The sequence below is a fragment of the Mytilus edulis genome, chromosome 7 (genome assembly GCF_963676685.1).
Source record: "Mytilus edulis chromosome 7, xbMytEdul2.2, whole genome shotgun sequence".
Taxonomy (NCBI): Eukaryota; Metazoa; Mollusca; class Bivalvia; order Mytilida; family Mytilidae; genus Mytilus; species Mytilus edulis.
This window is the reverse complement of record NC_092350.1, coordinates 35,354,964-35,367,365: the sequence shown is the minus strand read 5'-3', so window position 1 is coordinate 35,367,365 and position 12,402 is coordinate 35,354,964. Positions and strand designations below refer to the sequence as shown.

The 12,402-nt window shown below is 31.5% G+C and overlaps 1 protein-coding gene across 15 annotated transcripts in view; it reads left to right on the top strand.

Annotated features, from left to right (window-relative positions):
• Positions 1 to 2,743: 2,743 nt before the first annotated feature.
• Positions 2,744 to 12,402, top strand: part of LOC139481344 (epidermal growth factor receptor kinase substrate 8-like) — a 69,919-nt gene continuing 60,260 nt past the window's right edge. For 7 of the 15 annotated variants that reach the window (XM_071264597.1, XM_071264598.1, XM_071264593.1 and 4 more), the window contains exons 1-2: positions 2,957 to 3,104; positions 10,251 to 10,328. In XM_071264597.1, the coding sequence (XP_071120698.1) occupies positions 10,297 to 10,328 (32 nt within the window). In that variant the 5' untranslated portion in view covers positions 2,957 to 3,104; positions 10,251 to 10,296. Of the gene's footprint in view, positions 3,105 to 10,250; positions 10,329 to 12,402 lie in introns of all 15 variants that reach the window. The other 8 variants (XM_071264602.1, XM_071264591.1, XM_071264596.1 and 5 more) reach the window with 5 other exon arrangements.

The window sequence follows — 12,402 nt, the reverse complement described above, 5'->3', positions numbered from 1 at the left end:
GAAGACCAAGTGACCATATTTCGTTTCCCCAGTCACCCTTGGGGAACTTTAAATTAGAAACATCAGAAATCCATATATGTGATCAAACTGATCGACATGTATCCTCACAACCTGACACTTTTATACGATCTCGCGCTCAGTTTCTTCTTTGTAGTTTGGATATGAAAACAGGGTTTTTGTGTAAAAGAAAAACCTTTAAAAAAACCCAGAAAACTACACAAAACTGAGTCCTCTAAACGTGTTGACAGTCTTTTAAGTTGTGCTTATTAATGTAAGTAATCATTTATCCATGCATAACCAAGTACTTATTGAAGTCAACACCTGTGCAATTAAGTAAAACAGTTACTGAAAAATTAGAATTTGAACTTGCTGTCAGTTCATTAATAACAATTGTTAATGATGTGATTTGTTCTTCCGTAAGAAAAAGCCTTTCTCATGTAGCACATTCCCTATATATACCGATCAATTTTACCCAAGATTGTCTCTGATGCTTACCGAACAACTGGCAAACTCCAGAACTGACTAGATATTGTGACACCTTACAATTCAGACACAGTGGGGCCAAGGGATATTAAATATAGAGTTTAGCTCTGAACTCAATTTAGGGGATGCCATATCTGCTGCAGGAAAATTGAAGTCTATGTTAAGACTTTCAGAATAACACCAAGGTGTGTCTGAAAATATCAAGGATACATGAAAAGAAGAACAATTACTTCACCCTGCCACCAGTGCTCTTATGAGCTATGTCCTCGTTTTGGTATTTCTATTGAAATGATACCCGCATAGCTTGTTAATAGATATAGGAAGATGTGGTATGAGTGTCAATGATACACCATCCAAGTCACAATTTATAAAAGTAAACAATTATAGGTCACGGTCCGGTCTTCAACACGGAGCCTAGGTTCAAAAGTTCATTTGTTAGTTTTAAATAAAATTGATAAAAAATAACACAAAGGCGTTTCTGAACCGTATATTGTCCCTAAAGATAACAAAAATTCGTAAATGTATGGCTATTACTAAATCAATCGTTTCTGTAGCAACATTCGCCCCATTACATTTGGGATTGGCAGTGCAGATACATCATGCATATGCATATGGGAATATGGGTCACGAACATTGATCGAAACTTTGTACTCACATTTCTTTTGTGTTTCCTATGCACAGGTAAGACTATATCTGACGAGTTTGACCGAATCATGACGGTATTTACGCTCCAGATAGTATTTGTACTCAAAAACTGTGTTTGCTTTGAACAAAGTCTGTCCTGCGCCGAACTTGTTCTTATAAAAGAGGGAAGTGTCTTGTAATGCTAATACGCGTACTGAATCCGCATATGATGACTAAGAGATTGATTTGTGTCGCTATTTTATGAATACTTGAGCTATTGTCTGTCGCTTTTAAAAGTTATAAAAGGATCATGACTGATTTTGAATTACAACATTAGAAAATTGGCATTGCATTGTATAATTTTTCATCCTTCCCTTAAAAAAATAATGAGTTAAATTTTTTACCAGGATTATGTGCCTGTCCCAAGTCAGGAGCCTGTAATTCAGTGGTTGTCGTTTGTTTATGTGTTACATATTTGTTTTTCGTTCATTTTTTTACATAAATAAGGCCGTTAGTTTTCTCGTTTGAATTGTTTTACATTGTCTTATCGGGGCCTATTATAGCTGACTATGCGGTATGGGCTTTGCTCATTGTTGAAGGCCGTACGGTGACCTATAGTTGCTAATGTCTGTGTCATTTTGGTCTTTTGTGGATAGTTGTCTCATTGGCAATCATACCACATCTTCTTTTTTATATTATCCCACTAAAAAAATGTTTATGCACCAAACTGACTTTGTTTTACACTTTTTTTAAACCTCGCATTCGCCTCGGGTGACTATAGTATATTTTGTGTTATAACTGCTAAGTCCAGAGTTTGCAAATACACAATATGTATTTATCTATAACTAGATACTAATTTTAACAAAATACACAACCTTTAAGATGCAAAATTAAAAACACTGTTTCAGCGCTTGAACTTTGTTTTTTTCAAAGATAGAAAAAATATTGAAATAATTTGATAAACTGGTGTTTTGTACTTTAGAAAATAATTCTGTAATATACTATAGTGAAATACTATACACTATATGAAAGTTTATGGATGTGAAAAGGTCAAGGCCACTTCTTCTTTTGCTATGTCTTAAATGGAAAAAAATCAGAAGGTTCCAAATCAACGCTATTTTGTAATGGCAGCTCTTCATATAAGTAGTCAAATTTGTCGTTTTAACATGGTTTATAGCATATGCTTATGATTGAAACGTTTTTGTAGCATTCTATTGAATAAATATCAAAATATTTCTCCTTTTTGTCCTTGTGGTTGAAATATTGATATTTTTAGGTCTGACCTTTGACCTCAATTTCACAAAATTGTGACCACTCTGGATTTTTACGACCCAACTTTTCTTATTATACACGTTTTCCTCTTTCCATCGATATATAATTTAGGGGTGTGTTCTTCCGGACCATTAAAGTTTTAAAAAATGAACTCTGGTTGCAGTACTATAATTAGTATAATATAGTCCTAGCTCTAATTGTTTTCCTTTGACTGAGTACTTTATTTCAAGGAGGGTGAAATTATCTGTCCAAAGAAAATAATTATTATAACCATTTTATAAAAGCAAAGTAAAATTTAATTCTGAGAAAATGAATACACTAAAAGTTGAATGACGGGAGTCGTCTCACCTTTATGCTTTATGCGTCATGTGACCTAAGGGAAAGGTTAGACGGCTGTTCTATCTTTTTTTGTTACAAAGGTAAATAACGTACAGATTTAAAAAAATGTATTTTCTATTAACAGAAAAAATGTTATGTTCTTAAAATTAATAACGTAATACATATAAGTTTCCGGTATCGGTGTTGATGAAACCACACATGTGTATTATATATATACGACATTCCATTGGTGTGTTTATTGAATAGAATAGCTGTACACAGGGAACCTCGCCCATAGGACAAAAATACCATACGAAACTTGTGTATTGGTTTTGTTTTCGTCTGCATTATTGTCAGGATAATATTTTTTAGCATATCAAAGGAGAATACGTAAACAGTTATTTTCAGTAAGTACTTCAAATAATATCCAGGAACGAAGAAACTGTTGCACTTTTTTACAACTTCACAGTGAAAGGTTGGTCGCCATATTTACAAGGGGGGAGAGTATTTCTAAATAATACAAGGAAAACAAAATGGACAAGACACTTTACTAATTTACCTTGAGTCGTTATCATACAGATTTGAAATTATTTGACCCTTTTAAGAAATTTGATTGTTAGTAAGATGAAATACTTAAGTATTTCCCCCCTGTTGTGTGCCTCAAACAGGTAAATGTTTACCTGAATTTACTTACTTATTCTGAACTGACATTTACAGAAGTAAAAGTTTGATACACAACTTTCAATTAATTAAAGAATGTCAGAATGGGAAGAAAGTGAAAGTAGAACCTTTTTGGGTGGGATATATTGAGAAGCAAATTAATTATACTTTTAAAGGTCTTAAAATTGTGAAATACACAGATACACCACTTCTGTGCTCCTGCAGATACATGTTTTGTGTCAATTGTATCATAAAACCCATATTCCACTTTCATAACATATTTTCATTTTATACCTTAATCAAGGATTTTAATTCTACACAGTCTGACATGACAGTCACATGCATCATGCATGACATGCAATATAATATATATATACATATTTTATTTTAACTTTTATTAAAGTCCCAAAGTAGACATATACATGTGAGGATTTTTTTTTGGAAAAATATATATGTCATGTATGTAGTTGCTTTCTAGGTGTAAGTTTTAATTCCATAAATTTGGATATCTATAGGATAAACTTTATGAAAGTTTGGCCAAGTACATGAAGTAACCCTTAATTTAACTTGAAAAATTAATCTTAAATATTCAGATAAATTAATTGATTTTTTCCTGTTTCTCATACATTACATGTACTATTGTGTATAAATATACATTTCTCTAATTCTTCGTCAATTTTTCCCTTTCTGCACCCATTGTATAAAAAAATTAATCAACATGTGGTTTGTTTGATCTCATGCAGTTCTTCATTGGTTTAATTTGGTTAAAATCTGATTATGACGTCAAATTTTCTTGCTTTCCTCTGAATTTCCTATTGTGACAGCATGTAAAAAAGCGACCATGCCTAATTGACGTCACGTAGAAAGAACACATCTTTTTGCAGATCACTCAAAAAGAAGGAATTTTTTTGCCTGCTTATTATTTGAAAATCATTTGAGAAACAGATTCCACCACCAAATCTTGTGTAATCACTCTCGACAGTTAAATTTGAAAATTTAACTGTCTTGAGTGGATAAATATTGTATCACACTCAATCAAGTTGGTAGAATCTATATGTAAATTTTCATTCAGTAAGACTTTCATAATCGATCATTATATATTTACAAAATGAATGAAGAAAATAAAAAAAAAAAAAAAAAAAAATACTTGCAGCTCTGGCCTGCTACATATTCTCTTAAACATACTGGTCCATCACCCACATTTGGTGCGGAATTTTAGATTAAAATAAGAAATTCAGAAGCAATCAGAGAATAAAATGTACCCCTGTAAACACCTGTAAACATTGTAAAAAACACAGTAAATCAATGGTCCATCAATAGGAATGGTGAGTTTACCAGAGCAAATGCAGACCCCTTAAAACATTGCAATATTTGCATGGTTCAATTTTATCAAATATGCACTGGGAGTATTGATTATAACCGTAATAAAATTTAGCTTCCTAATCAGTTGTATCATGTGTATTGATACATGCATTTTTTAATTCAAATTCTGGGTGTTTGATTAAGGGTTTTATAATCCCATTCCAATGGATGAAATGCCTTCATTGTTATCATAAATGTAGCATACAATGCATATGTACATGTATGAGAAATTAGTGTGCTTTCAATATATATTAACATGCCAACCTTAACATAATGTCCAATAAAACATGTAAAAGAATAAGAAAACATTTTGGAATCACAAAATGGCTTCATTAATTACATATAATATAAGAATGAATATGTATTTGAAATGTCATTTAACAACCATTCATTTGTACATATTTACTTTAAGTTTTTAGTTATTACTTCTAATTGCCACATTTAAATTCATCATAGTAAAAAGGGTGTTGGCCCATTTTGTACATAAGAATTATGAATGAACTTTGGCTGTAATCTTTAAGTATGATAAATCTAAGTATGATCTATACATGGTTATGAACCTTAGGATTAGTAACTGAGTTCACTATCCCTTTAAACTTTTCAAAGTTTATAACTTTTTCTGCATGAACTGACCTAGTTGTGACCTAGTTCCATTGTTATACATCATTATTTATATTGCGTTAATATAGTTTTGTCCAACTTTAAACTTTGAAAAAATTGAATGGCTATACAATTACACAAAGTATAAAAAGATGGTTGATTTAAATACTAGCATCTTTAATTTAAAATATGCATGCCTGGGTTTCAGGTATTTATTAAGGATTTCCCATCTTGTAGTTGTATAGTAATTTTACAAATCATAGGCAATGTTTCCCTGAAGAACTCTTGAAGGATAATAAAATTGCAAGTACAAATATATTGGTTTAATATCATGGTTAAAAGCCTTTGAAGGCAGTTACATTTTGTACATGTATGGTTGTTTTTTAGTCTTCTAAAAGTGCACAGAACCCTCCCCCTTTATATTGTATCAAAGTGTATTACTGCATGTTTTTTTTTCTTTTTAAAGTCTTCTAGAATCACCATAAAAGTTCATTTAGAAGTCCCTAGAGTCTTTATATCAGAAATTTACCAGTTTACTCTTATATTCATTCAGACAAGAATATGCAGTGAGGACACTCGTTTAAGCTTCAATGGTTATCTTTGGAAGCTTTTCTGATTTTTTTGCAAATTACTTTGAAGTTTTCAAGTCTCCTGTTGTTCATTTCTTCTGTTGCTCATTTGAGGGCTTGGACTGTATGTGGTTTACAGAAAAGGGAATAATTGGCTTAAAGAAATTAAGAATTATAGTGATGTTGAAGGGGAATGTTTTAACCATAAGGTGCTTTCATGGTACAGTAATATCCGTAATCCATATCTTCTGTTAAAAATGATTAATTGCTGATCCTGATGACTTTTTCTTACTTTGCTTGCACATACATGTACATAAATAGTAATCTTCGACTTGTCTTACAATAAATAGCGTGCAGGTTGGTGGTACAATGTACAAATGTATACTGAAATTTTGTAATAAAATTAAGAATGGAAATGGGGAATGTGTCAAAGAGAAAACAACCCGACCATAGAGAAGACAACAGCAGAAGGTCACCAACAGGTCTTCAATGCAGCGAGAAATTCCCGCACCCTGAGGTGTCCTTCAGCTGGCCCCTAAACAAATATATATACTAGTTCAGTGATAATAAACGCCATACTAAACTCCAAATTGTACACAAGAAACTAAAATTAAAAATAATACAAGACTAACAAAGGCCAGGGACAGGTGCAAAAATGCGGCGGGGTTAAACATGTTTATGAGATCTCAACCCTCCCCTATACCTCTAGCCAATGCAGAAAAGTAAACTTATAACAATATGCACATTAAAATTCAGTTCAAGAGAAGTCCGAGTCTGATGTCAGAAGATGTAGTTTCTTGTTGCTGAAATTTATCCCATTAGTATAAACCAAATTGGGTTCCTGTCTCAGATTTAAGTACTAAGGAAGTACATTTACATGTACAATACAAATGTACTTTGTAGGTGAAACAAAACATCTTCTTGCGACACTAATTATACACTGGTAACCAACATAATGAGACCTATTGTCTGATTAACAAATTCATTTTTTGTGCACTTTTATTCTGTAAAATATACATCAATCTTGCATGTTTTGGTGCCATATTTCACAATAAACATGCATGTCTTTGCTGAACTAATTTCTTTTAAAATCAATTACACCATGATGACATTAGGGTTAAAGTATAGGTAAGACAATTTAATAGGTGATTATGAGACAAAGCATTTGCATTACGTAATGCTGGTGTTCTTAAATGTTATCACTGAAGTGTTAATCAATGTTTTTAATACAATATATATATTATTTATATATAAAGATTTAGTTCCAAGACTTCCTAGTTACAAATCTACATGTCATATGACTTGTACAATATTTGAAACCCTGAACTTTAAATGCAAATTAAACAATTGCTTAACAAAAATGTATATATATATCAATGTCTTCTATTGATTTTTGAAAGGTATATTTTGTATTATTGAAATTTAACTATTGAGAGCCAGTAATATAGTTGTTAGGCAAACTGGAGTGCTCTTGTTTTAAGAGTATACAAAAGAAATTTGATCTTTCTGTGAGAAACATAGGCATATTTATAAAAATAAGATGTGGTATGATTGCCAATGGGACAACTTTCCACTAGATACCAAATTACAATTAAGCTATACTTTATGTCAGTGTATGGCATTTAATAATTAACAAAACTGGTAATGCATAGCCACATGTAGATAAATAAAATGACTCGAAAGGACCAAATGTAAAACAATTCAAACTAGAAAACAAACAGTTGGATTTAACCATGTTAACACAACACAACCACATTATGAAAGAAAAACAAGTATGATACACAACAACAAATTACAGGCTTCTCACTTGCAATAGACACATGATGAATGTGGCAGGGTTAAACATGTTTTCAGGCTCTCTAACCCTCCACATAACCTGGAATAGTGGTCATACAGCATAAAATTCTAACATTGATTGAAAGAACCATAAAAATCGGCTGACTTGTCAGATTGACACAAAATACAACAAACAAAAATATAATCATTCCTTCAAAGTCACATGATACATGTTCCAAAATCTGAAGACTGCTTGAAGATTTGATGTTATAATAGAATTTCAAATTTCTATACTAAAGAAACCTTGCAACAGATATAGATGAACCACATTTGATTTCTGGCCTGGCAGGGTGGAAATAAATCAGAGTGAAATAAGAGAGAGCTTTTCTAATAGGAGCAAGATGTTATTTTTGAGTAAAGGAGAAGTTCTTTATGTGAAGTAGGCCAGAGTTTGTTACATCCAATAACCGGACATCCTACATGTAGCTTGTGTATATATTTAGAAATTAGCGAATATTTATTTTAAAATGTAAATAAGTGAAAGGGAGGAATATTTATGGGAAGCTACAATTCAAAAGAATGAACTTATCCAAACTGTTCATTTAATAGTTGTATTTTTAATGTCCCGGGTTGAAAAGGAAGTGACATTTTCTTTCTTAATTTATTTCATGGCAGTTTGATTATATGTCAATTTAAATTTAAATTAACACATGATTAAATGCCACGATCTTGTTTAAGAAATCTTAAATATGTGCACAGTTAAAACACTAAACAGGTTCACAAAGTAATCCGATCATGGTTAAAAAATGGATTTGTTCTGGTTGATGAACCATAATAAAAATTAAAAACCATCTCGCATTGTGAAATTGGAAGGATTTTTACTTTTGACAATAACTGGGTTATAAACATGATAAACGTAATAAAAATACTAAATATGGATTATATGGACATGCTTCTCCTTCTTAATCTGGGTGTTGGTCATTTGTTTTCAAAACCGATTTATGGTGTGTCAATATGTTTAAAGTCTTATGAACTTTTTTTGTAGTTAATGTTTGTTTTCCTGACTAAGTACAAGTAAATAACCAGTTTATATATAGTTGTATTGTGTAACTCTATTACTTCGATCATATTTGTAAAGTAAGTGTTATGTTGCACATCAAGGAAGCTTAATTCGAGCTGCATTGGTTGTTTTTAATTTAAAATAACACTGATGTTTTCAAGTAGAACATGCTATTGGTCCTTGAGTAGACATGTATGACATCATGTGGCATAGTTTTTATTTAAAAAGCTTTTTAAATGTTCAAAATGTTAGTTTTTTCCCCCTTGTAATTCAAAGCCTTTTTTGGGGGGGTGGGGGTATAGTAATTGCCCTATTCATCTGTCTGTCTACACATAATTTATAACTTTCTTAATATTGGGGGGGGGGGGGGGGGGGGGGGGGAGATAGTCGAACTTTTTTACTTCAAAATTGCAATACATGTTTGTGAATGCAATAAAAAATGTACAAACTGGTACTGTGGGTAGGGGTATATATAGGGGTTGTGCATTTATTAACTCAGGTTTTTTTTGTACCTTCAATCATGACATGACATTTACCATATTTATATATATATATATATATTATAGCCTTTGCTCACAATACTTTTAATTCTTCCAGTTAGTTACAGATAGGATCAGATCTTTGACATACACATGTAATGAAATAGTTCATGTTATAAAAATGTCCAGATAAAAATCATTCAAAGGATGGACAGTTGTTAATATACTTTCTACATAATAATAATATCAAGTGACATTTGAACTTTTGTAGCTGTGTCATAACCCACAATTATATTGACAGATCCCTAACATTGTCTTACATTGTCTTATGACCTTCAAAAGGCAAGATCTCATAGTCTAGATCTTTTGTGATGATAGGGAAGCCTGTTTAAGTTTCTCTTTATAAGAATGAGAATGTAGTCTACATATAAATAAAAAGACACAGGGTATGTTTTTATGTCAATTAGATGGACATTCAATGACACTAAATTCTAGATGCATACTTAAATGTAGAAATTTATTAATGACCTAAAGATATAATTATAAATTTTGCTTTTGAGAGTATAAATTGTATTTGGTTTGATTCATTACAAACAGCATAGAATATATAGAAAACTTCATTCAATTTCTCTATTCTATATAAGAGACTGAAGGATTCTTGGTTACACACTCAGATAAGTCCCTGTCATTAATTATATGTCTGGGAATTTCAGAAAAGGTCTACTTAATCTTGAGTTCACCAATTGTTTGAAATTTTGACTTGGGACTCGCCCAAGAAAATTCACAGACATGATTAAGTACTCTGAGTTCTAATAGTAATGAAATATTCTTCATATGAAAATGCACAAGTACAAAAACTAGAACTCAGTCTTCATGCATCATTTGTATTTGTCAAATGTTTGTTGAGAACTTGACATTTAAATAATATGGAATCCTGTGACATGTAATTCCACATGATTTTGATGCTTACCCTACAGAGAATGTCTCTTATAGGAATAGATAAAAATGATAGTACACTTGTGATTTTGATGTTTTTTTTAATTGCAGTTAACTAGCTAGCTGGCCTGGTGATGCCAGGTGTAACCCGCATGGGATGGATTATCACCACAACTATGGAGGAATGAAGTAAGTATCAAGCAACATACAGTTTTGCACATTTATTTAGATTAAAAATTTTGTACAATTATATGACTTCTTTACGCAAGAGATTTGTTTCAGAATAACCAGTATCAGTGTGGGTTGTGAGCACAAGTTTGGAACTCAAAAATATAAAACAGGAAGGAGATCTCCCCCCTAAAATGCTATCTCTATATATAACAATTGTATGTCAACTTTGCAAGACAAATTGCAAATTGTGTTAAAAAAACCCACTTATTTATGCATAACTGTATAGAATATTGTGTTCAGAATAAAACCAAACTAATTATACCATGTAAACTGAGCTTATATGAAGTAGACTTTGTCTCCCTCAGAACTGATCACAGTGTTTATTTTTTGGAAGCTAGAAACCAAAAGTGGCCTTAAAAGTACCATATGCCAGATAAAGCAACCTTGCCTGAGGAAACTGACACTTTTTAATCAGCTTATCAATTAATATATAAATATTTTACATGTAACAAAATGTGTTTCAAGTTCTTATATAATTATGTATATAAGCACTTCTTATGGATTTACAGTACCCTAAGTAGGATGACTATCTAACAGCAGTGTTGTCAAACCAGTCATACTAAATTTGTTTGATCAAATGTGCTTTGCTATATCAGTGTATCCAAAGGGTTAATTAGGGTATAGAAATATGGTCACATGGACTTTTCTTTTCAGAAATCCCTTTAATAAAGAGCAAGGTCAGTTTGACTGTGCTGGATGGATCAGTAATCATTGACCTTCACTAAGATTGTTTGATGTATAATTTGTATTGGAGGATTGCCACTGTCTCTGCATTTAATGAACCTTTCTGAGACTATGTTTAAGACAAAACTTGAACAAATGTTGAATATATTTTTTCCCCCTAAATATGCATGAAATATTTGTAACTGGACAATAGCAAACATCAATTAATAGTATCTATAAATTATATATATAAGCTATAAAATTAAAGCTATCATGGCTAACGACTAGTGTTTTGTATCAATGTCCAATTCCTGATATCAGAGAAAAATTCTGCAAAATTCTCATTTTGTATAGTCTATACATGTAATTTAATTAGGTACATGATGATGAATATTCAAATATTTCATGTTGATTGGCACCCAGTGCACTAAATAAACAGGGTTGGGCTTAAACATGTACATGATGTTTTCTGTATATATTATGTTTTGTTTTAATTGTTTTGTACAGTAATCAGGCTGTTAGTTTTCTAGATTGAATTGTTTCACATTAACTGTCATCTTGAGGCCTTTTTATATAGCTTGCTAAATAGTATATGGCTTTTTCTCCTTGTTAAAGGCCATGCAGCGAACTTATGTCTTTTGGTCTCTTGTGGAGAATTGTCTCATTTGCAATTATACCAGATCTTTTATCTTTCATATGTTTTAAGCTTCTGTATACAGTACCGGGTAATCTTAAGCAAAAAAAAAAATCAAGGTGAAAATTTCTTTTCTTTATGATCCTGATTTTTATGAAGTGTGAACAAGATGTTACTTTGATGATAGCTTGTGGGAACAGGTAAACCATAAATCAGTTATACTGTATAGGTGACAGTTTGGGTGTGTTTACAAACAAAATGTCACTGATAAAAGTCTGGGTCAATATTGGACCACATGCTGTTCAAACTTCTTTAATAAGAGATATTTTCTCAATATATATACACAATAGGGTGGAGGATTTTATCAATGATTTAATCATGGGTATCATAAAATTACCTGTGGCTATGAATTGTGTGCTTCTTTAATGGTATAATTTTATATACATCAAGTTCAACACAGTATACATTGCATTGAAATGCCTTAACTTCCATTACGCTTTCCTCGATGGAGATTTTTTTTCCACAACTGTACTGAACATATTCTTACTTTACTCTAAAAAAGTGACTTATTTATTATGTAAAATTGTTTTTTTTTTTCTTCAGATTTTTTTTTTTTTACCGGCCACTTGTTTCACTATATAAGGATACAGCTGCTGCTGGTCCTTTTCTTAGATTCTGTTTCATTAAATAAAGGGAGTTCTCTGAAGAAATATTTTGAAAATGTTGGTCATATGA